The following is a 26,156-nucleotide window of genomic DNA, read 5'->3' on the forward strand; positions in this document are numbered from 1 at the left end:
CCCAGGAGATTGGCGACAAGGCATTGCCGTCAATTATATCAAGGACGCGCACCTCCACTTCCATCAGCACAGCCACGCGACTCGCACACGCATGCGCTGTAAGCAGAGCCACCCTTGTGATAGCGGCTCTGTGCTACTGCGCATGTGTGGCCATGCTCGTGCGGTTACTGCGCATCAGTGCTCGTCACAGGAGAGAAGCGCAGCTCTGAAGTGGAGGGGGGCCGTGCTGATTAAGGGGTATATTGGATCATGGAGGGAATCCTCAATAGAATCATAAAGGCACAAATAGCTTATAGACCCAAAACCTACCAAGGAGAGTTTCAGAGTACGGAAACAGTTTGTTAAGGATTCTTACTACCTAAACGACCTCTGTCACGAAAATCTTAAAATTTAAATACATGTATATAAGAAGTACGTTTCTTCCAGAGAAAAATGAGCCATAAATTACTTTTCTCCTATGCTGATGTCACTTACAGTAAGTAGTAGAAATCTGACATTACCAACAGATTTTGGACTAGCCCATCTTCTCATGGGGGGTTCTCAGGGTTTTCTTTATTTTTAAAAGCACTTACGAATAGCAGTTTCTCCGTCCAACTGCCAAAAAGTGTGCAGTGAGCAGGGAGGCTGGCCAGCATCTTTGCATAAATCTTTTTCAGGGAACGTGTTTATAAAGAATAAAGGTCACGCTGAGAATCCCCCATGAAGAGATGGACTAACCCAAAACCTGTCAGTAATGTCAGATTTCTACTAACTACTGTAAGTGACAGCAACATAGGAGAAAAGTAATTTATGGCTCATTTTACCCTGGAAGAAATGTACTTCTTATGTGTATGTGTTTTCAATTTTAAGATTTTCGAAACAGTTCCTCTTCATGCAATAGAGCACAAATGAAGAGCTAATTAGATGGATGGAAGATGGCCCTTAATGGGTTCTTCTGGTCCAAGGGGCCACAGTGCAATCGGAACCTCTGCAACCCCTATTGCTACGCCACTGTTGAAGGCAATAATTACAAAGCTATAATGCTCTGCACTCACACAGGAATATGGGACTTTCTGGGCTGGACCTATTTTAAAGGCAGTACGATAATGTATTGACTTTATGGTCAGAAAATCCTGCTCTTTGAGCTTACAGCGTAAGTCGCCTGCGCAGTAGAGCGGACCTGACTGAGATCGGCTATTTCCACCTTATCGCAAGCTGAGAGCCGCTACTGCGCCTGCGCTGGGTCCGGGGAAGGTAAATATTGCAGGCACTACTGCGCCTGCTCCACAGCCTGACAAATTGTTAGCTGCGGCATTGGAGGGGCCCAGCGAGACCACCGTGGGACGGAGGAGGACGGGGAAAGCCTTGATAGGATCCAGAGGGTTTCCTCCTTCCGAGGTAAGTACACCCTAGGGGCACTTTTTTTCTCTCTTTAAGCCGTTGCCTGGCTACCCTGTTGATCCTCTGCTTCTAATACTTTCAGCCATAGACACCGATCAAGCAAATGCAGATCAGGCGTTTCTGACATTATTAGCTGCATGCTTGTTTCTGGTGTGATTCAAACACCACTGCAGCCAAATAGATCAGTAGAGCTGCCAGACAACTGGTATTGTTTCACCACTTAATGACAAGCTGACTTACAAAAACGTCCTGCTAGAGCCTCTTAATGGCTCCAGGACGTTTTTATAAGTCAGACAGTGCTGCTGCCACTGTGCGCGTGCATTCCTGTGCACACATGCACGTGCGCGCTCCCGCACGTGCATGTGCATTTCTGTGCACGTGCTCGTGAAAATAGTGAGAGAGAAAAAAAACACCAAAGAAAAATACACCTTTATTTCCAAATACTACATTGTCACCATACTTTGTACTAGGGACATAATTAAAATCTTGTAATAACCAAAACAAATAGGCAGATCAAATGTGCGGGTTTTATGCACAGTAGCAGTGTTTATTTTAAAACTATAGGGGATGAAATTGGAGAAATAGTGTATTTTTTCATTTTTTCCTTGTTTTTCCCTTTAAAATGCATAGAAAATAAAGTAATTACTAAAAACAAATGTCAACCCCAAAAAGCACAATTGGTGGTGAAAAAAAACAAGATATAGCTCATTTAAATGTGATTAGTAGTGATTAAGCTATTGGCAAATGAAAGGATGAGCACTGAAAGGTGAAAATCGCTCCTGTCCGTTAGGGTAAAAACCCCTATGGGGTGAAGTGGTTAAAAGAAAATAAATATGGCAGTCTCCATATACTTCTCACTTCAGTTGTCCTTTAAGTTGCAAAAAGGCTGGGGGTTAGGATTGGGTTAATGGAGAAGGCATGTGTTTCAGGGGAAGAGGAGATCAGAACTAGGTAAAATCTGCCATACTGATCCATCCTGGAAAGTTAGAAATTGTGTTGTCTATGCCACCATTGCAATGACCTCCCTGCTTCCTATTATACAGTCAGAACAGGGGGTTAGAGGAAGGCTACTTTCACACTAACATTGCAATGGACAATATAATCACCTAGAAAACGCGATGCAATTATACTGTAGGCGCATTCGCAGTGCGATGCTGCAGAATCCATTACCATAATGCAAGGCATGATGTGCGGTACCGGGTTATGTGCACATTTAGACATTTAGACATTGTTCACATTGCGTTCTGGTCGTGTGTTCGTCCGCGTTGGGCAGTTTTTAAGGTGTCTTTTTTCCGATTCTCGGGGCTTGGGCCGGTGGGCGATTCGTTTTTGTGCTTAGCGGTTTTCGAAGGGGTTTTCAGAGCGGTTTTCTAATTCACTCCCTGACGCAAGTCAGGAATTGAACTCCTTGACCCAAAAAATAATAAATACAATGTATTTATTCTTAAAAACGCAAACGCAATTGCTACACAAAGCGATTTTGTGAGTGTTTCTCCTATACTTGAGGCAGAATCACCTCAAAAATGGTCCACGCACCGCATTACTGAACGCACAGCGCATGACCCGCGCTGATATGAACCTTCTCGTAGACATTCATTGCACAAGCGTTTGGTGGGCAATTTTAAAAATCGCCTGCGTGTAAAAAACCCCAGAAAACGCCTGCAGTGTGAACAAGCCCTTAGGCCTGGTGCACACCAAAAACCGCTAGCAGATCTGCAAAATGCTAGCAGATTTTGAAACGCTTTTTCTTCTTTTTCTGTAGCGTTTCAGCTAGCATTTTGCGGTTTTGTGAAGCGTTTTTGGTGTAGTAGATTTCATGTATTGTTACAGTAAAGCTGTTACTGAACAGCTTCTGTAACAAAAAACGCCTGGCAAACCGCTCTGAAGTGCCGTTTTTCAGAGCGGTTTGCATTTTTCCTATACTTAACATTGAGGCAGAAACGCATCCGCAATCCAAAATCTGCAGCAGCCCAGGAGTATGCGTTTCTGCAAAACGCCTCCCGCTCTGGTGTGCACCAGCCCATTGAAATACATTACCCTAGCGGATCCGCACCCGCAAGCAGATCGCAAACCGCAGCAGAACCGCTCTGGTGTGCACTAGACCTTACAGTCGCAGTGAAGCATACTTTTCATGTACTCAACACTTACCTGTATTCATTGTGTGCGTACATTGCAGCTTTCCCCCTGCATAGCGATGCTGTTTTTAGACGGTATGCCCTATACACCCCAGTGTAAAACTAGCCCAAAACTTCCCTTTTTAGATGGGAGGCTGAACTACGCGCATGTCGGGCAGTTCATGGGTGCAATTAAAATGCAGCCAAATGGCAGTGTTTGTAACACCACGAGGTGTCAGTGTTTGACATGCAGTGGAGCAACCCGGCAGCACAGAATTGTGTTATGATGCATCTGAGACAGATCATCCACAAGGCAATCCTAGGCAGTTCCCTGGGGCTTGAGTCTAGCCCAGGGGTCTCAAACTCAATTTACCTGGGGGCCGCAGGAGGCAAAGTCAGGATGAGGCTGGGCCGCATAAGGAATTTCACAATCGCGGCGCATCGCCGCCTCTGTCCGCCCCTCTCGCTCTTCCTTCATGGGGAGAGGCGGCGATCCGTGCGGCGATTGACGTCAGGAGGGGCAGAGTTGAAGCTGAGAGCTCTGCCCCTTCCAGGAAATGCCGGCGGATTGCCCCCCGGGCAATTTGGGGGCTCTGCAGCCCACGTTTAGTGGCGGGGATGCGGCGGATTACTTGGGAGCACTGAAGTGAACTATAAGGAAGCTTTTGCTGGCGAGGGCCACAAAATATTGTTCCGAGGGCTGCAAGTTTGAGACCCCTGGTCTAGCCCCTACCAAATCTTACTAAAAAAAAGGCAGGTCAGCGACTGGCAAAAACTGCTATCTTGCCTAGGGCCCCATTTCCTCGTAATGCATTTTTTACTTACCTGGGACTTCTTCCAGCCTGCAGCCTGTAAGGATGGCAGAACACGCCCCCGATAGGTCGGCGTCTCCTGCGCCTGCACACGCAAGAACATGCACCTATGAAGGCACAGCAAGCTCCCAATGATGTGGGTGCTCGCATGCGCAGGAGACACCGGCCTATCGGGGATTGGCGATCCTTTCAGGCTGCAGAGGGACAGCGGAGAAGAGCGGAGCTACGGCGAGGGACCCAAATCACGTCCAGGAGCTGGAAGAAGCCCCAGGGAAGTAAACCTAGATAAATTATTTCACCTTTAGCTGCTCGCCTTTAAAGGTATCGCCTAAACACTTTTTGTTGTTATGTCTCAGGATTCTCTTTGACTAAAAAACTCCTCCTAGCTGGAACTGCAGTCAGCACCCTTTTTTTTATTCTTACAAGTTTTAATTATCATTTTTTACAAACAGAAACCAAAAATAAAAGCAGAACATCACACACATTAGTTTACAGCATATAACACATTGACATGATGTTCATAAAACAAGGCATATTATATACAGTAGCACTAGGCCTCAATTCACGGAGCATTATCAAACGTTTATCAAACACTTTATCAAACGTTTGATAATTTACCTCATGGGTAAAATCTCATTTTGAATTCACTAAGGTGTTATATATTTGTTGAACGTTTTATCGGTAAAACTTTCGATAAATATATAACACCTTAGTGAATTTAAAATGAGATTTTACCCATGAGGTAAATTATCAAACGTTTGATAAAGTGTTTGATAAACGTTTGATAATGCTCCGTGAATTGAGGCCATAGTGTGGCTGTCTGGCTGACATAAAGAGGTGCTGTGCAGTTTGTGGTTGACATAGAGGTGCTGTGCAGTACTCCCATACGGCCAGTAGAGGGAGTATGGCGTGGAGCGGATGCTGCGTGGCTCGGTTGAATGGGATGTTTGGCTCAGCACGTGTGACTTCCGCACTGTGCGCTCCATGTACAGTGTGCCTGGTGTAGCTGATCCCCCGTGTTTCTCCGGGACCGACACATGCAGGGATGGCCGCAGGATTCAAGTGAGTGTGTGGCTCATATAATTTATGTTCAGGTCCTGGATTCTGAATGCCGAACATACAGGATTCCAGTATTATGTGCTTTAGAGAAGTATTCCCCAGCTCCACTTCTGCTGCTGTGCTGGAGTTCCCAGTATAAAACAGCCAGGCACAGACCTGTCAGCTGATGGAAATCCTTTTATTTTGGAGATGGGTGAAGGGGGAGAGATTAGATATCTGTTCCTGCAGTCTGTATCCCCACTGGAGAGCTAGTCCCTCTCTTCCTGGCTTTGGGATTCTCCTGGTTTCAGTGGTAACCCTGGCAGAGACCGACAGCCTCACTGGTCTTCTCATCCAGTATCAAGAGTTGAAAAATCTTTTACCCAATATTTGGGCATTGTAGAGAAATTCATCACTATTCTTATTTAGTATTTATATAGCGCTGATGTCTTTTGCAGGGCTGTACAGAGTATATTGTCTTGTCACTAAACTGTCCCTCAGAGGAGCTCACAATCGAATCCCTACCATAGTCCTGTATCTATGTATGTATCCTGTAGCGTATGTATGTAGTCTAGGGCCAATTTAAAGGGCAGCTGAAGTGAGGGATATGAAGGCTGCCATATTTATTTCCTTTTAAGCAATACCAGTTGCCTGCCTATTCTGCTGATCCTCTTCCTCTAATACTTTTAGTCATAGACCCTGAACCAGCATGCAGCAGATCAGATTTTTCTGACATTATTGTTAGATCTGACAAAATATGCTGCATGCTTATTTCTGGTGTTATTGAGACACTACTGCAGCCAAATAGGTCAGCAGGGCTGCCAGGCAACTGGTATTGTTTAAAAGGAAATTAATATGGCCTCCATATTCTTCTTACTTCATTGTCCCTTTAAAGGGAAGCTGATTGACTTATCTGTATCTTGGAGTGCCTGGAGGAAACCCACACAGACACGGGGAGAACATACAAACTCCATACAGGTAGTGCCCTGACTATGATTTGAACTGTATACCCAACGCTGCAAGGCAAGAGTGCTAACTGCTACCCCGCCGTGGCATACATTTGGAATCGGCGCCGGTAGACTTGGGCGCAGGATACAGCCCATATGTGGCTGATCCTGATTCTGCACAAGTCCGGGCCGTATTAATTACTATTCCCCCTCCAGGCCGCCATGGATAGTGGGGGAATGAAATAATTCGGCTTCCAGCAATTGCTGGAGGCCGAATTATTGTGTTTTTTAAGCAACTTCGGCTTCGTCTTCTGACGGAGCCAACGTTACTCACTGAGCGCTGCTCAGTTGTGATTCCCTTTCTAGTCTATGGTGGCGCTGGCTGCGCCCAAATCTAGCAGCACCCAAATCTAGCAGCGCCGAAAAGCACTGCTCCGCCACCGTGTACTGTGACCTCTAGTCTACTTTAGGGGAGCCAGCAGGAAACCTCATAGGGAATTTCTAGCAATGTGACTGGACAGTTCCCTCTTGAACTGCTAGGTTTTTAACAGGTTTTAGTAAGCTACGCCCACACTATTTGGCCAATCATAGTGCTTTGTGCTGTAAGAGGTCACTGTGTTAGGAGGACTGTTCCCTGTGAGGTGTCCTGCTGGTTTCCCTAAAGTAGACTAGCGCCACAAATTCTACTCCCAACTGGAAATTTAACTTGTTAAAATGTCCCCCTTAAAGTGAAGTCTCACGTTTGCTGAGGAAAACCCAGTGCTTTCAGTTCTGTCTTTATAATATAAGGATTAGGGCTGCATTCTTAGTGCGCGTTGCATAACACACGCATTATAATGTGTGAACTGAAGTGAAGACTGGACATAGATGCTTAATGAGAACCTGAAGCTGGGGTTCAGAAACCCATACTTGCTTAAGAAAAGGGGAAGCTTTTGGATCCTATAGTATAGAGAGGCTTCCTGGGTCCCTCCAATGCTTCTCCTTAACATCGGGGCCATGCCACTCTTCTGCATGGCCGTACGGAGCTGCTCATGTATGGTCGTATTCGCCCAGCTGCGCATGTGCCCAAAGAGGCCCCAATGGAGTACATTTGAAATCGGCGCCGGTAGACTTGGGCGCAGGATACAGCCGGTATAAGGCTGATCCTGCTTCTGCACAAGTCTGGGCCGTGTTAATTACTATTCCCCCTCCAGGCCGCCATGGATAGTGGGGGAATGAAATAATTAGGCTTCCAGCGATTGCTGGAGGCCGAATTATTCTGTTTTTAAGCAACCTCGGCTCCATCTTCTGACGGCGCCGACGTTACTCACTGAGCGCTGCAATAGGAGTGATTCCTATTGTAGTCTATGGAGGCGCCGGCTGCCTCCAAATCTAGCAGCGCTGAAAAGCACTGCTCCGGCCGGCCCCAATGTTCCTGCGACAAGCTCTTCTCAGTTTTCTCTGGTGGGTCTGCATTCAGCAATATGGGACCAGAGGACAGAGTGGGAATCATAGGATCCAGAGGGTTTCCTCTTATTAGGTAATTATGCATTTGTTTTTTTTATGTTTGTTTGAAGTGCGGCAAGCAATATTTTGGCTGGAACTAGGCTACTACAGTACATGTCTGTTACCGTAATGAGCATTTCTGATGATTTTGGGTGGCAGCCCAGTGTCTCTATAGACATCCCCTGATTGTCTTCATCTGTTTACTGTGTCATTGTATGTTCTCTTTCAGGACAGTGGAGCCATTGGAATATTACAGGAAATTTCTTGTGAGTACCTAAAAAGGACATGCTTTTCACATAGGTAATATCCCAGCAGTATGTCAATTAGAGATAACGATTAGCGTTGAGCTGATTGATCCCTTATGATGATTGATGTGTAGGCAGTTATTCATTGGCCTGGATATGCTGTGAGAACTTGTGGATGGCCCTTTAGACTCCACCCATAAGCATCAATATTGAGACATCACCCCCACCCCATTTTTTTAAAATATTAAGCATATTACTTTCATCTGCCGTGTGTATGGAGCTTAGAGGGTTTAGTTGGGTTTTGAAGCGGACTTAACAAAGAACTTCCTCTCTGCTCTAAAAGATAAGCAACAGCATAATAACCTTTAAAGAAAAACATGTCTTTGTTACAGCTGATACAAATTCTGCAATACATTTGCAGTGTGTCTACTTCCTGCTTTCATAAAAGCAGAGAAAGGGTTAACATTCTGTGTTTACAAATTAGCTGCTTTGCCGAGATTTCTGAGATGCCACAACTGAGAGATCAAATTGCACTTGTGATTAGTCAGATGAGGGGGACTTAGACAGGCTAAACTCTCTAGGGCCCTTTTCCACTAGCAATCGCTAGCGTTCGCGCTGAACGCTAGCGATTGCGATTCAGCAAAAGTACAACATTTCGTGGCGATTTCCTGACGTTTGCCATCGCGATTTTGCTATGCACTGCATAGCAAAATCGCGGCAATAATCGTTCCGCCTCGCGATCAGGTATAAAACTAATCGCGGTAGTGGAAATGACCTACCGTGATTCCTATGTTAAAAGCAAACCATAGCGATTTGGAAAATCACCAGCGGTTTGCGTTTTTGCGATTCAGCCATCGCATACGCTGTAGTGGTAAAGAGCCCATACAGGGTGCAGTTCTGTTTGTTTTCCTTCTGTCCTGTGCAAGAGTTCAGCTCCACTTTAAGCTGAAAGCCCATCCTGCAAAGTGTGTCTTTATGAAAAGATGTCTTGCCGAGATTGCACTGTGGTCTTAAGCCTCACACACAGGTATAAGAGATGTCACCCATCGGAGATCCAATCCCTCAAGTGACATTGCAGGGCTTAGGCTAAATACATGTCCCTAGCCTGTGGGCAAGCAACACGTTCTGTTGCTATGTGTGGAGGGGGAGGGCCATCAAGGCATCACGGGTATGATGTCATGCAGCGGGCGGGATAAATCGGGCAAATTGTGCTCTTGGCTGTCATTCGGTCAAAGCAATACATCATGGTGATCGCTGGCCAGGTCAGAGGCTGCTCTACACCCCCTAGATTTATGGCAGAGACAGTCGTTATTGGCCACCTCAGCCGAGTTTCATGTAGCGTGTGTACAGAGCTTTAGAGAGAGGCAGATTGGAATAGTGTGTGTTCCTGCATAGAGAATGCAGTATCACTAGTTAGTAAATCACTGACCAGACTATTTGGATTGTTCACTGGTGTTATAAACTGTTCTTAATCACCTTTTTCCGGCACCAGCAACTCATCAGCAAGAGTTGCACACACGACTCCTCACAGCAAGCAGGAGATAGACTTTCTCAGGCTTCTTCAATATTCACGTTATTTATTCAGGAAACAGAAATACAGATAGATACAGTTCATCATATCCTAGCCACGCCTATCTTCATGTTGCGTTACAAGCTTCTTGATTAAACTTCCTGCTGAAGTCAATCAGGTACCTTCTTTCTAAACTACGTTACACTAGACTACCTATGTACAGCATACATTATATCTGATTACATACAGAATGAAAATACTTAGAGGTCCTAGTCAGCATTTAGAGCTAGTGTGAAAGTAAGAAGCAGAGTGAGCTCCGATCGCCCACCCGGGCTTAATACCAACAAGGAAAGAGTTAAATGTGACATCATCTTCGCCATCCCCTAGACCAGACTATTGGTTGAGCCCCCTCGTGGTGTCATAATACCCACCTACTCGATTAATATTCAATGTCACTTCTCCCTTACTTACTGGAATTTGGTATTTTGGTAAACATGGCCTATGTTGATTGTTCTTGTGGTGTACGTGTTGAGGTCAGTGTAGGCCTGTGGCCTTCAGGAACATGTTCTCAGTATCTGCGTGTATCCTCTGCTACACGCAGACCCTGAGATGCTTCTTCCTGCATCACAAGAACTCTATTTATTTTAAAGGCATACACTGCGGACAAGCCTTTTACCTAAACTCAGGCCAAATAACTGAGGCCTACTTAAATTATAACAACTGGAAATGTTAACCTCAGGATTTCACATGGTACCCTCAGCCAGCAATCTGTCATAGCCTCACCAAAATGCTATTTCTTAGAATAAGTCGTGACTTTAAAGGAATACTGTAGGGGGGTCGGGGGAAAATGAGTTGAACTTGCCCGGGGCTTCTAATGGTCCCCCGCAGACATCCTGTGCCTGCGCAGCCACTCACTGATGCTCTGGCTCCACCTCTGGTTCACTTCTGGAATTTCAGACTTTAAAGTCTGAAAACCACTGTGCCTGCGTTGACGTCTCCTCGCTCCCGCTGATGTCACCAGGAGCGTACAGCTCAGGCACAGACCATACTGGACTTGTGCTATACACTCCTGGTGACATCAGCGGGAGCGAGGACACGGCGTCGCAGTGGTGTTCAGACTTTAAAGTCTGAAATTCCAGAAGTGAACCAGAGGCGGGGCCGGAGCATCGGTGAGTGGCTGTGCGGGCACAGGATGTCTGCGGGGGACCTTTGCAGTCTGTAAATGTAATATGTTCACACGTTTAGAAGAGCTCTGCTTACTGTGCTGTTTCTACAGAAAGAGAATTGTCGTCCGGATGGAAGAGACCTCAATGAATTTCGGACCACAACAATCAATGTTGGTAAGTGTCACGTCTGTTTAGTAGACAACTCAGCATAATACAATAACCGTATGCAATAGCGCTCGTAACTTCAGCGGGTATTCCTACTGTTATTTTAGTATACCTCACTTTCACCAAAACACTTTAAAAACAGTAGAAGCAGAGACAACGAAGTATCATATTGCAGATATAGCTGACTGCGTTGCACCTAAAACACACGTGTCTGCCATAGACCCAGACGGAAGAGTGCTGATAAGCAGAATCCACCACCAGGGAGTTGGGGCCAGCCCCCCTCTCTTTCCCTGCTCATCGGATAAACTCTTGTCTTAGGCACATCAATAATCAAACTCCAGTATGCGTCCAGTTACCTCAAATAAACATAATCCAGTCATGTGTAAAAACCAATGTAACAAGTTTAATGTCCGCATGCGCAAACTCTATGCATGTACGTTAAAGTCTCTTTATAATCAGCATATTGCATCACAAACCTCCTATATCACCGTCTCCTGGTCGTCATTCGCACTGGCTCCTTTCTCCAACAGCCCAGCATTGCAACAGACCAATGGGAAAAGGGAAAAAAAACAGCAATACAGTGGGGCATTGCTCCTTTTAAAAACCCTTTATTCCAGTTGGGTGTACACAGAGGTACAGAACAGTGGGGTTGTCAAGTGCCTGTTAGGCTGTTTCGCAGACTAAACCTGCTTCTTCAGGGCAAAAAACTGTACAACCAATGGGAATCCCTTCTCAAACCATGGAGGATTCTGATTGGTCTGTTACAATCCAATGGGAGCCTGATGCTTCTGATGGGGTTCGGATCTGTGTACTGACGCTTCTCGCGTGTCGTGAACCGAGCAGCGGTGGTAGCAGGGAGGAGAATCCGAATTTAATGTCAAAACGTGGCAGTCAGCCTAGTGAGAGTGCTGTTAGTTCTTATAAACTTTCATTGATTCTGTAGGCATTCGCTTTGTCCTTCCGATCTGAAAAAGCTGTGTAGACCCATAGGCCTAGGACTCACTGGAAGTGATTCTGCAGCACTTGCCAATCATTGTTTATCAGCAAAGTACTGCAACAGTGGAACCCTATGGGGCTGGTTCTACTCACATTGCTGCATACAGCATTTTGGGAGCGATCGCATCAGTGGCTGCAAAGCCAAATTGCATTCTGCTCGCCGGAACGCATCGAAAGGATCCGTTCCAAATGGATTGATTTGCTTTGCATGGGATCTATTTTCATCCGGCCATTCCGTTCCATTTAGTTCTGCTGAATGGAACACTTCTATGTGCATTAGAAGTGGCAGGAAAGGCTCAGTACTGGCATAAATGGTCTATTAGGGCTTGTTCACTCTAAGGTTGCTTTCAGGTTTTTTAAGCGCCGGCGATAGCACTTGTGCAATGATTCCCTATGAGAGTGTTCACATATAAGTAGTTTGATTCCGATTCTGCTCAGCAAAGCGCTGCCTGTACCATTTTCGTGGCGATTTGCCTCAATGGAAGGTATAGGGAAATTGCAAAGCGCTTGAAAAAGTGCTTTGTATAGCTATGTCCCCAGCGCTTTCATGAATACATTGTATTTATTCATTTCCGGGTGAAGGAGTTCACTAAACGAATCGTTCTGCAAAAGCGCTTTACAAAAAATCCCTAACGCGCAGGTTAGCGTTAAGTATCGCGCACAAAATCGCAAAACTCTGGCGTCATCTATTGCGATTTATGATGTGAACAAGGCCTCAGTGAGGGTGATTGGCTAGAGATCAGGAGATGCCTGACCTATGTTATATTGCTATGCAGCATCCAAGTATGATTCTTTTTTCCACAACAGGATTTTAGTATTTTCCCTGAGATTCCCTTTAGGGCCCATTCACACTTACAATCGCAGAACGCCGGCGATTACCGCCGGCGTTCTGCGGGAGTGATTTTCCCGCGATTAGCGCGGAAAAATCACTGGACACTGCGGCGGTTTTGGAGCGATCGCGATTAGCGTGCTATGCACGCTAATCACGATCGCAAATCGCGGAACGCTCGTCGCCGGCAAACCGCTGCATGCAACGCGGTTGCGGTTATCGCTAACCGCAACCGCGGCAGTGAGAACACGGCCACTGGCTACAATGTGTAGCGGTTCTTGCAGAACCGCTAGCGGTTTGCCGCGAGCGGGAATCGTGCGATTCCCGCTCAGGTGTGAATGGGCCCTAAGGGTCACAGATGTTCAGCTTAAAGAGGAACTCCAGCCTAAACAAACATACTGTCATTAAGTTACATTAGTTATGTTAATTAAAATAGATAGGTAATATAATCTCTTACCCACCCTGTTTTAAATGAACAGGCAAATGTTTGATTTCATGGCAGCCATCTTTTTGGTTGAAAGGAGGTGACAGGGAGCATGAGACACAGTTCCAACTGTCCTGTGTGCTGATCACCTCTCCCAGTTGCTAGGCAACGTGAATAACATAGGAAATCCCATCATGCTTTGCACAGCATCAGGGAAAAAACACCCAGGCAGATTTCTTTGATGGGGCGGAGCTTAGCTAAAAATGCAGCTAAAAATTATTCTTTGGTTCTGATGCTGTGAAACTGTTAAAGAAACACCAAGCCTTTTCAGTTCTGCTGAGTAGATTTTTAGTCCAGAGGTTCACTTTAAAGGACAATTGAAGTGAGAAGAATATGGAGACTACCATATTTATTTCCTTTTACGTAATATCAGTCCTCCTGATCCTTTGCCTCTACTACGTGTTCACGTGTTTGACATTTTTAGATCTGACAAGATTAGTTGCATGCTTGTTTCTGGTGTGATTCAGACACTGCTGCAGCCAAATAGATCAGCAGGACACCAGGCAACTGGTATTGTTTAAAAGGGATAACATATTGCAGCCTTCATATTCTTTTTACTTCGTTTGTTCTTTAATGAACTTTCACATTTTGGCTGATCCCTGTTTTGTGGGTTCTCAGAATCGCTCTGAGGAATCTTGGGCAGGGAGCCTGTGGTCTGGAGCTGGTGCAGCGATGACGTCTTTTTTGTTCCTTTTCTTAATAATCATCCTGAGTATCGAAAAACAAACATTTGTGGTCATGGGAAATGTATAACGCTCTGAGTTTTAATTGTATTTCATTTATTTTGTTTCTCTTCAGGATTGCACTGATATTTTTCATGTCATTCTAGGCTCGATTACTACAGCAGATGGCTCAGCGCTGGTGAAGATTGGGAACTGCACTGTAATATGTGGCATTAAGGCGGTGAGCTCTGATTACCTTCTCCTGTAGAAATGGTGGCTGGGACAGCAGTCTGAGGAGTAGGCCAGCAGCCTGTAGTTTCCAGACACATTCGTAGTTACTTCCATAGTGCTAATAGCCAGGCACCAGGGTTTATGTCATTTTCCTTCTAGTAGATAATCATTTGTTAGGGCTGTGACCTCCAGCACTGTGTTATACAGCTATTATTTGTGTTGAGTAACCTGGCATTTTCTGAACTTGTACTGCACTTATTTGTCCTTCAGGAATTCGCAACTCCAACAATAGATGCTCCTAACAAAGGCTATATTGGTAAGTAAAGACAGCTATGTTGTGTATATGCTTATTATAACTATGCAATTGTTCCTTTAAAGCAGCCGCGACAGCCATACTATCCCAGGGGGAAAAAAAACACATAAGTAGATAAATACTTGTTCTACTTACTTAACATATGTATTGTATTGTACTGTTCATGTTTTGTTTTCAGTGAATTGTATACAGTAAATAAAGAGAAAACTGTTCCAGGCATTTTCCATCTTTACTGCCTCAGACTGAAGCCTGCTGGATGCGCAACACATAAGTGCGAAGAGAAGCAGAGACTCCCCACTTAAAGAGAACCTGTAACAAAAAAAAGTTTCCGGGGGGGTACTCACCTCGGGAGGGGAAGCCTCAGGGTCCCAATGAGGCTTCCCCCTCCCCTGTAGCTGCAGGCAGTCCAGCGCTGGCTCCCCCGAAGTGTCCCGGAATCCTCCCTCGACAAGCGCTGATTTATTTACCTTTCCTGGCTCCAGCGGGGGCGCTGTTGCAGCTCTCTGCACGGAGATAGGCGAAAATAGGCGATCTTTGTCGGGTCCACTCTACTGCACAGGCGCAGGAGACTTGCGCCTGCGCAGTAGTGGACAGACAGCGATCGGCTATTCCCGCCTATCTCTGAGCGGAGAGCCGATACTGCGTCTGCGCTGGAGCCGGGAAGGTAAATATTTACATCCCCGCTGTTCGGGGAGCTTTATTGCTGCCGCCGTGGGACCGAGGAGGACGGGGGAAGCCTCAATAGGCTCCGGAGGCTTCCCCCACCCAAGGTGAGTACCCCCCAGGGGAGGATTTTTTTCGATACAGGTTTTCTTTAAGCTTTTAGGTTCTAAAGCGGTAGACAGATTTTTGCCTAGAGCAACTTGTTCCTTGGTAAAGAGGCCCTGCATGGCTCCAAAAAGTTGGCTTATTTGCAAGATAAGGATAATTCTTGATGTGCTAGCTTCTTCATATGCATATGACTGAGATAAGATTCATTACAGCAGGCACATTTATGTTTATATTGGAATGCTTGCAATGCAGACTGCATGTAGACTACATCAGTGTTCTCCCCAGGCTCTTATAGCCGGGTGCTCCACCCAGCTAATTTTGGTGAGCACCCGGCTGTCATCGGCTCACCTCCTCATCTTCCTCCAGTGCTGTAAGCAGAGTTGCGCCAACTTTGCATTCCCTCGTCGCACCCCATCCAGCTACTTTTTCATGCCACCCGGATGGAAAGAAATTCTCGGGAGAACACTGTACATAATAAACACAAAGCAGTGGGTTAATGGAATTTGATTTTATGGCTGACAATCCCGCTTTAACTTTATTTGGGTTCTCTTAAAACCCAACTAAACGCTCTAAAGCTCCATACACACGGCAGATGAAAGTTGGCCGATAGCGACCGCCACTGCCGAGAATCCAGCTCGTGTACGTCACTTTGCAACTGTGCGGCCAGCAACCTGTCCTGGCGGATCACTTTGGCTGAGCGATGGCCAAGAGCATTGTTCTCTCCACATACCTCATCCACATGAGGAGATGGACTAGTCCAAAACGTGTCAGATCTGTCATATTATTAGCTACCGTAAGTGACAGCAACTTAGGAAAAGAGAAGTGTATAGTGCATTTCACTCTGGAACAAATGTACATTTTATACATAAGCATACACGTGGATTTTACATTTCATAATTTTTTGAGATCGTGGTCCTTCAATAGATAAGTAATATTACCAGGTTGTTGTTTTTTCCTCCTAATAACAAAGCTGTGTACTTTCAGTTCCTAATGTAGAGCTTACTCCGCTGTGCTCTCCACGGTTCCGCCCTGGCCCACCGGGGGAAGAGGCTCAAGTTGCCAGTCAGTTCATTGCAGACGTAGTTGAAAAGTAAGTTTTACTAGAACGTGCACAGCTATGTATTTTTGTGCAAAATGACAGGTAATAGATTATGTATGTCTTTTTAAAGAGATTTTGAAGTCTCATAAAATTCAGGTTTTTATTTTAAAAATCTCTTTAACGTCAGTGCCCTACCTAAACGCTGCATCCCCGTGGCTGCACACTGACTAACTCCCCGGGGCACATTGTGGGGAGCGCTTCCGTGGAGAGGCAGAGCTTTCGGCTGTAGCTCTGCCTGTACACGCATCCATCAGCGCTGATCGCCGCCTCCCCCCGCCCCTCTCATTCTTCTTTCACTGAGAGGGGCGGGGAGAGGCGGAGATACGCGCTGATTGACGCGCATGGAGGCAGAGCTGCAGCTGAAACCTCTGCCTCCTTTAGCAGCAAAATCCACGACCAAGAAAGTCGTGGATTTTTGCTAGGGAGTTTGGGGGGATTTAGTTAGTGTTCAGCCACGGGGATGCAACGTTTTAGTTAGGGCAATCATGTTAAAGGGATTTTTAATATAAAAACATGAGTTTTATGAGACTTCAGAGTCTCTTTAAAGGACACCCAGGTGAAAATAAAGTAATGGAATAAATTGTATCTATCCTCCTTCTCCTAAAATGACGTTTTGAGATATTCCACAGTTTTATATTTAAATCTACTTTTTAAGTTTTTACTGTTTTGATTGGTTTTGCTCAATGACACATTCATTGAAGTATGCCAATGTTCTATGAACAATTAACCCCTTTTATCTCTTTCCTGCTCTCAGAAGCCATTTTCTTCTAGGAAAGTGTTTTAAAGTTGTAATTTCTTATCAGTGACGGTCACACTTTAGTCTGACCCAGTCCTGACTCAGACAGGAACACAGCCTAGTTATTTGTGTGCTAGGCACTGTACATGTCTATCTCACCATGTCACCTCAGATATCCTTTAAAGCATGGGTCCCCAACCTGGGGGCCGCGGCCCCCTGGGGGTCCTTGCGCAGATTTCTGGGGGGCCGCGGCTTCTCCCTCTCCCCCTGCGTCCGCCGCTCCTGTTACCTTATGAGCGGGCGGCCGCTTCCTTCCTCATATTCCTCCAGCCGCGGCTCTCCTCTTCGCAGCATGTCGTATTACAGCAGCGCTTCCTGCGCGGCTGCTGTAAGGAGCCAAGGGAGCCGGGGCAGCGGTTCCCATAGTAACGGTGATGCGTATCGCCGCTACAGGAAGCCACTACCCCGCCTCCTTTCCCTACTTACAGCAGCCGCGCAGGAAGCTCTGCTGTAATACGACATGCTGCGAAGAGGAGAGCCGCGGCTGGAGGAAAATAAGGAAGGAAGCGGACGCATGCTCATAGGGTAACAGGAGCGGCGGCCGCGGGGGGGTTGGGAAGAGGGCACCTCTGCTAGCTACGCTGGGGCAGCTATACTGGGGTAACTACTGGCTACACTGGGCTAACTGTACTTGCTACTCTGGGCTAACTGTATTTGCTACACTGGGCTAACTGTACTTGCTATACTGGGCTAACTGTACTTGCTATACTGGGCTAACTGTACTTGCTATACTGGGCTAACTGTACTTGCTATACTGGGCTAACTGTACTTGCTATACTGGGCTAACTGTACTTGCTACACTGGGCTAACTGCACTTGCTATACTGGGCTAACTGCACTTGCTATACTGGGCTAACTGTACTTGCTATACTGGGCTAACTGTACTTGCTATATTAGGGTAACTATACTACCTAACTAACTATACTGAGGCAACTATAGTCCTTATACAGGGGCAACTGTGTAAGCTACCTATACTGGGGGCAATACCTACTTACCTATATACTACACTCAAAATCAGGGAAAAGAGGGGGGGACTGCACCCGCCTCTAACCACGCCCAACCCCCCGGGGGGGGGGGGGGGGGGGGGGGCTTAGAGAAAAGTTTGGTTGGGATAGTGGGCTCCGGGCTTAAAAAGGTTGGGGACCCCTGCTTTAAAGGATACCCAAAGTGACATTATGAGATAGACATTGGTATATACAGTGCTTAGCACACAAATAACAATGCTGTGTTCATTTTTTTTTCTTTCTCTGCCTTAAAGGGATACTGTAGGGGGGTTGGGGGGGAAATGAGTTAAACTTACCAGGGGCTTCTAATGGTCCCCCGCAGACATCCTGTGCCCGTGCAGCCACTCACCGATGCTCCGGCCCCACCTCCGGTTCACTTCTAGAATTTCAGACTTTAAAGTCTGAAAACCACTGTGCCTGCATTGCCGTGTCCTCGCTCCCACTGACGTCACCAAGAGTATATAGCACAAGCCCAGTATGGTCTGTGCCTGCACAGTACGCTCCTGGTGACATCAGCGGGAGTGAGGACACGGCAACGCAGGCGCCGTGGTTTTCAGACTTTAAAGCCTTTTCATTCCAGAAGTGAACCGGAGGCGGGGCCAGAGCATCGGTGAGTGGCTGCGCAGGCACAGGATGTCTGCGGGGGACCATTAGAAGCCCCGGGTAAGTTCAACTCATTTTCCCCTGACCCCCCCCCATCCCCCCACAGTATTCCTATAAAGAGTTAAAGGGAGCCTAAACTGAGAAGGCTATGGATTTTTCCTTTTAAAATAATACCAGTTGCCTAGCTCTCCTGCTGATCCTGTGTCTCTAAGGGCTCGTTTCCACTATCGCGAATCTGCATGCGTCCAACGCATGCAGATCCGCACATGTAATACAAGTGGATGGGCCTGTTTCCACTGTAGCGTTGTTGAGGTGCGTTTTTTTCAGCGTGAAAAAAACGCACAAAAGAGCCAACGATTTCGCCTGCGTCGGGAATCCGTGCGAATCGCCGCTAATGTATTTAATAGTAAAAACGCATGCGTTTGTTACATGCGTTTTTACCCGCGATTTCGCGTGCGATTTCGCACCTTTTTCAATTTTATTTAGCCCTGGCAGTGTCATGGTTAATTTCGCATGGCACCCTGCCATGCGAAATTGCAGGCGAAATCGCGGGTAAAAACGCATGTGGAAACGCATCCGCATGCGTTTTTACAAGCGTCGGAATGCGGCCGAAATCGCGTCGCAACAGTGGGAACGAGCCCTAATACTTTTAGCTACAGCCCCTCAACAAGCATGCAGATCAGGTGCTGTGACTGAAGTCAGACTGGATTAGCTGCATGCTGGTTTCAGGTGTGTGGTTCAGCCCCTACTGCAGTCAGAGATCAGCAGGACTGCCAGGTAACTGTTCTGACTTAGACAGGAAGTGACTACAGTGTGACCCTCACTGATAAGAAATTCCCCTTGTTATCTCTTTTTTGCTCTCAGAAGTCATTTTCTGCTAGGAAAGTGTTTTATAGTTGGAATTTCTTATCAGTGAGGATCACACTGTATAGTCACTTCCTGTCAGGACTGAGTCAGCCACTTACATGATATTTAACTCTTTCAGGCAGAGAAAGGAAAAAGAACACAGCATAGGCACTGTACATACCCATGTCTGTCTCATCATGTCACATCGGGTATCCTTTTAAGGTAGGGAACACACTAGCTGAGATTGTGCACATTTTGCCACGGACAGCAAAACACGCACGATTCCACAGTCTATTGAAATCAATAGCTTAGTTTGGGAAACGCGTTTAAGATTTTTTGCGCACAGTTTTTACCACACGACCCGTGCATTCACAAGTGAACAATCACGGAAAAATGTTTGTGAAAACTCGATCACAAAAGCCAACGGAGAACTGTGAATCGCAGGGGGGAAAGGCCCTGCAAGTGTGTTCCCTCTCTTATGCTGGGAATACACGGATCGACAAGACCCCCCCCCCCCCCAGCCGCGTCCCCGCTCGTCCGAATACCGCTCGTCCCCGCCGGCGCTCCTTATCAGTTGCTCGAGCGTAATCGGACCAGCTGAATATTATCAGCTGGCCGGATCAGCTGCTCGATACATGGTACAGAAACGTACCGTGTATCCCCAGCATTACAGTCTGTCATTCTGTGTACAGCTCCAGGCAACAATTAATGCCAGCTACAGTAACTGCACAGTGGTTACACCTTTTATTAGTCCTTGTTTTGGTCTCATTATATGTGTGACCTAATAGCAGACGAGCGGGAAAAACAAATCCAGGAAAGGTTTGCTGGATTGCTGCAGTGTCTTCCAGCCCTGGATCATCATAGTACATTAGGCCCCTGTGAGAGAGCTGTGAAGGAGGCTGCAGTCTGGTGTGTCTGGCTAAATATTGCTGACAGTGGATGTGACCATTATACAGTGGGGAGAATGACACGGATCAGGTCATTTGGGCGAGGGCATCAGCAGGAGTCTAATAGTTGTCTGTGTTAAAGGACAACTGAAGCAAGAGGGATATGGAGGTAGCCATATTTATTTCCTTTTAAGCAATACCAGTTGCCTGGCAGCCCTGCTGATCCTCTAATACTTTTAGCAATGGACCCTGAACAAGCATGCAGCAGATCAGGTGTTTCTGACATTCTAGTCGGATCTGCCATGATTAGTTGTATGCATGGGCAGCGCGTACAGTCTGAACGAGGCCTTAGTGATTCAGATACATTCAAAGTTAAAATTAAATATTAGCATATGTATTTTTATGATGGTTTTTTTAAAGTGGACCTGAACTCAGAACTTCCTCTCTGCTCTAAAAGACAAGCATCGGCATAATAACCTTTTAAAGAAAAGCATTTCTTTGTTACAGCTGATACAAATCCTGCAGTGTGTCTGCTTCCTGCTTTCATGGAAGCAGACATAGGGTTGACACCCTGTGTTTACTAATTAGATCCTCTGCTGAGACATACCAGCTGACACAGCTGAGAGATTAAATTACACTTGGTTAGTCACAGATGAGGGGGAATTAGACAGGGCTAAACTGTGTTAATACATACAGGGTACATTTCTCTAAGTTTTCTTTCTGTCCTGTGCAAGGGCTCAGGTCCACTTAAGTTTGCTACCGAGTTGTAACCTTAGATAAATGTGTAGTATGTTGTCACTTTATGAATTATACTTTTACCTTGCTTGAAAGGTACCCACTAATTATACAATTTTGATTGTATAATCTTACCAAATCTATGTAGCAGAAGGGTAAACTGTGTGAATATACTTTGAATGGATACTTCATGTAGTCTCTCATATTACACAGGAGTGGTAAGATTTTTGTACCGACTCCACAGCCCTGGATGATGCAATCCTTATTGTACCATCCAGGGCTGTGGAGTCGATACAAAAATCATCTGACACCAGGTACCCAAAATCGCTCTGACTCCACCGCCCTGGTATCATCAGTAAGCACCTTATAATCACTTCAGTTTCTCCTAATCATTATGGTTTGTGTTTAGTTCACAGATAATACTGAAAGAAGACTTGTGCATCGAGAATGGCAAAGTATGGATGTCTCTCTTTATTTCTAATTCATTCATATTTCATCCATGTGATTGTTATTTAACTGGCTCAGGACTGCCGATAGTTAAAACTATGTTGCACTTGTGGCTGCCTAAGCCTGATGCAGTGTAGTTTAAACGCCGACGGCTCCCAAGCAAGGGACACAATAGCGTGTTCCCACCTGCGCAGATCTCCACTGTCTAAAGACAGCGGCGTTTCATGCATCGGTCAGGAGCAGTTTTCATTGGCTCCTGATCACTGTGAGCCAATCGGTGAAAAAAAAAGGCTCTGGTCCTTAAAGAGTAGCTGTATAAAATCCAAAACAAGTTCTCTATTAGTAGCTGTTAAATATGGAAAATTGATGCTATCCAGGCAATTTAAAAGCTTAAAATCAATCTCACTTTTTTTTCCCCAGTAAATTATCTCTCCCGGTGCCTCCAGGCTCTTATATCGTGCACACGGCCACAGAAGGGAAGTTGCAGTGCATACTAACTCCGCCTCATTGGCTGAAACCTCTATCCCTCCCATTCTCCTCGCCCACACCTCTCTTCTCCTCTCTCATTGGCCGCCTTGTCTTTGGTGGTTGCAGGCAGACAGTTGCTAGGATGCAGGGAGGGGGCGGGCAAGGACCAGGTGCCCTCCTTTAGTGTGCCATGTCTGCCCTTTCTCCGCACTCTAGCCGCATCCACCTCCCCTGCGTCCCCCATCGGTAACTCCCCCCTGCAGAGCACAGCGGGGAGGAATAAAGGCAGTGTGCACAGACTCGCCTATTAATGGTTCCAGACGCTGGAGTTCCCGTCTATATTCTCTGCACTATCGCCGGCGGTAGTGCAGAGAATATAGACGGGAACTCCAGCGCTTGGAACTATTAGTAGGTGAGTCAGTGTGCATTACCTTTATTCCTCCCCACTGTTCTCCGTAATTAATAGGGAGGAGAGGAGATGCAGAGGGGGAGACTTTCAGCCTGTGGGACCAAGATGGCCCCTGCCGCAAACAGAATTCTCTTCATTTACTATTTTAAATTCTCTGTAATCAAGACGTGGACAGTACAAGACATCTGCTATGTAAGTAGAGCAAGTAATTATCTACCTGCATATGTGTTTTTTTTCCAGGCTAATAGTTGCTCTTTAAAGAGACCAGAGCCTTTCATCCTAAATCAGTTAAACCTGTTGCAGACTGTTAGGCTGGCTTCACAATGGCATGAACATTGTTCAGCTTATTGGAGCGGATCAATGGACATACCAATGGATTTTATGCAAGGCAATAGGATCAGTTCACACATTGGAACAGATCCGAGGGTTTAGTTGCGATGAGCAGAATCGAAGACTGTGCTGTATGTGATGATTTGGGACAGATAGTCGGCACAGTGGATGCCGACGGAATCAGCAGAAGCCTGTGAGAAAGGACACAGTCCTCATGTAGCTATTCAACACACGTGTTCCGCCACTTTACTCACTTTCTGTCATCTTTTGCCTTCGGGTCCACCGCAACTGCTCAGGTCCACTGCTGAGAGAAAAAGCAGGGCTGTGGAGTCGGTCCAAAAATCCACCGACTCCGACTCCGACTCCTCAGTTTAGGATTCCACCGACTCCGACTCCGACTCCACAACTCCGACTCCTCTAATTTGCATATTACAATTTTGTTGATTAAAAGTATGTAACATGAAATTCGTCTCTTAACTGCCAACGCTTAGGAATTTTACAAGACAACTGAAGTGAGAAGGATATGTAGACTACTATATTTATTCCCTTTAGACTAAAACTAGTCCTTGGTAAGAGTACTTGTAAAAGGTACAAACCGGAACAAAGAACATCTATCAGGCCCTAGGCAATGTAAGTGTGGGTACATGTAAGAGTGATGTGCAGGTACTCTGCAGGGGAATGAGGAGATTGTAAACAGACAACACCTCTGTGTTCAATGTGCACAGCATTCTCAGTGGATCCCCTGCAGCTCTGTGGAGAGTGCATATGTAGAGTATAGTACTACTGTGCAGTGATCTCCCCAGGCTCTTTTAGCCGGGTGCTCCACCCGGCTAGATTTGGTGACCACCCGGCTGTCATCGGCTCACCTCCTCACCTCCTCCTATGCTGTAAGCAGAGTTGCCCTGCATTTTCATCTCAACCCACCCGTCTACTTTTTCATGCCACCCGGCTACTATTTCATGCCACCCGGCTGGAAAAAAATTCTGGGGAGAACACTGCTGTGTAACAAAGTAAACCTGAGACTGATGAAATTAAAGTTTTATACATACCTGGGGCTTCCTCCAAGGCTCCAGCCGCCTTCAGGATAATCAGTCCATCGTTGTCCTCCTCCACCACCTGCATCTTCTGCTATGAGTCCAGGTACTTGAGCCAGTCAGGCGTAGTGCGCATGCACACACTCCGCCGCCAGGAGCATACTACACCTGTGCAGCACTATTGCGCAGGTGCAGAATGTTCCTGGCTGTGGGAGTGGCATGCGGCCGGACAGCGCTGACTGGCTGAATTACCAGGACTCATAGCAGAAGATCCGGGTGGTGGAGGACAGTGAGGGACTGATTAGCCTGAAGGGGGCTGGAGGAAGCCCCAGGTATGTAAAAAACTTTACTTTTCATCCGTCTCCGTTACCCTTTAATTTGTAGTCACCAAACCAAATTTTAATAACAGATCAAATTATTTGAGTTCATGAGCAAAGAGAGTGCATACATTTGCATAAATCAGCATCAATGCAGAATTATTTCCATCTCGTTGACCATCTCTATTAGTGACACGGCTACACATCAGGCTTTATTCTTACAGCATAGATGTTATTTAGTATATATAAGAGATTCCTGTGTACACATCATATATACAGTCACAGTCAGATATGTATATCTGACCTTAAAAATCGGGGACTGCTTTATTGAAGCAGCACAAGTAACTCATTTTGATTGGTTTATTTCATTTTTGTGGACTAAGCACAGCTATTACTGTATATATACTGTATATATACATTATATTTAATTACTATTATCTGAGAAATAGAACATTTTATCATATTTTCTATTTTAATTACAGTTACAAATTCATTAGGAGTCGGAGTCGGTGCATTTTTTCCCGACTCCGACTCCAGGCACCCAAAATTGCCCGACTCCACGACTCCACGACTCCGACTCCACGACTCCGACTCCGACTCCACAGCCCTGAGAAAAAGCGCTGCTGTACAAACCTGAGTCCCGGCAGAAGCATGGCTTCCCATTGGATTGCAATTGACCAATGGGAAACCTTCATTCCCAGGGAGGATTGCAATTGGTTCACTGAGTGGTTGACCTATGAGAATCCTCCATAGGGAAGATTTCCCGTTAGCCTGTTGCGATCCATTGGGGAGCCCCATAACGCATCTGCCGGGAACTCGCCGCATCACAATCAGCGCGATAACCAAATAGGACTAATATTGCATTTGCGTTTGTCCAATGCAACATGACGCAATTGCCATAGTGTGAAAGGACCCTAATAGTTTCTTAACCACTTGCCGACCGCACACTCATACCGTGCGGCGCCAAAGTGGTAGCTGGAGGACCAGCGACGCACATCTGCGTCGCCAGGTGCCTCCCTAATTAATCAGGAAAGGCCGCTCGCGCGAGCGGCCGTTTCCTGTTATATCACGGAGCGGGTCTCCGTGAATAGCCTGCGAGCCACTGTGTAAACGCAGGAGACGTATGTCTCCTTTGTTTACATAGAATGGCGCTGCTGCGCAATCAGCGGCCGGGGATCGCCGCCATGTGACAGAGGACATCCTGTCAAGGCTGCACAGGACGGATAGTGTCCTGTGCAGCCCCGATCACCAGGGGGGACAGGTAGGAAAGGGAGGAGGGGAATTTCGCAGCGGAGGGGGGCTTTGAGGTGCCCCTCCCCCCCCCGCAAACCTAAGGCAGGCAGGAGCGATCAGACCCCCCCTGCACATCATCCCCATAGGTGGGAAAAAGGGGGGGGGGGGGCGATCTGATCGCTCTGCATGTAACATGATCTGTGCTGGGGGATGCAGAGCCCACCCAGCACAGATCATAAAAAACAGCGCTGGTCCTTAAAGAGACACTGAAGCGGAAAAAAATATATGATATAATGAATTGGTTGTGTACTATGAATAATTACTAGAAAATTAGCAGCAAAGAAAATATTCTCATATTTTTATTTTCAGGTATATAGTGTTTTTTTCTAACATTGCATCATTCTCTAATATGTGCAGATTACACAACACTCAGCATTCAAAATGATTCTTTCAGAGCAGTCTGAACTAATGACCTCTCTTCTGCCAGAGGAAAAGTAAATAGTTAACTAACAGTTGAGATAATTAAAAGTCAGAAAACAGCCCTCTCCACGACTTTGAAAGTCGTAGAGATAATGGCTTTTTTGTATAGAGATAACTGGAGTTTCTTAACTCTTCCTGTACTGGAAACAATTAGACTGATGTATCTGATCTTAATGTTTTATTTCTTAGCTGTACTATACATACAAATCATAATAATATAGTTTTTTTTCCGCTTCAGTGTCTCTTTAAGGGGGAGGGGGGGGGGGGGGTAAAGGCTGGGTCCTCAAGTGGTTAATCTGACTGGTAGCACACACATTACAA

General features: G+C 46.1%; 1 protein-coding gene across 1 annotated transcript in view; it reads left to right on the plus strand.

Annotated features, from left to right (window-relative positions):
* Positions 1 to 5,252: 5,252 nt before the first annotated feature.
* Positions 5,253 to 26,156, plus strand: part of EXOSC8 (exosome component 8) — a 30,152-nt gene continuing 9,248 nt past the window's right edge. The window contains exons 1-7 of the mRNA XM_068267092.1: positions 5,253 to 5,368; positions 8,006 to 8,042; positions 10,808 to 10,871; positions 14,001 to 14,074; positions 14,335 to 14,380; positions 16,133 to 16,238; positions 21,527 to 21,572. Coding sequence (XP_068123193.1) covers positions 5,352 to 5,368; positions 8,006 to 8,042; positions 10,808 to 10,871; positions 14,001 to 14,074; positions 14,335 to 14,380; positions 16,133 to 16,238; positions 21,527 to 21,572 — 390 coding nt within the window. The 5' untranslated portion in view covers positions 5,253 to 5,351. The remainder of the gene's footprint in view (positions 5,369 to 8,005; positions 8,043 to 10,807; positions 10,872 to 14,000; positions 14,075 to 14,334; positions 14,381 to 16,132; positions 16,239 to 21,526; positions 21,573 to 26,156) is intronic.

The sequence above is a fragment of the Hyperolius riggenbachi genome, chromosome 2 (assembly GCF_040937935.1).
Source record: "Hyperolius riggenbachi isolate aHypRig1 chromosome 2, aHypRig1.pri, whole genome shotgun sequence".
NCBI classification, from domain to species: Eukaryota; Metazoa; Chordata; class Amphibia; order Anura; family Hyperoliidae; genus Hyperolius; species Hyperolius riggenbachi.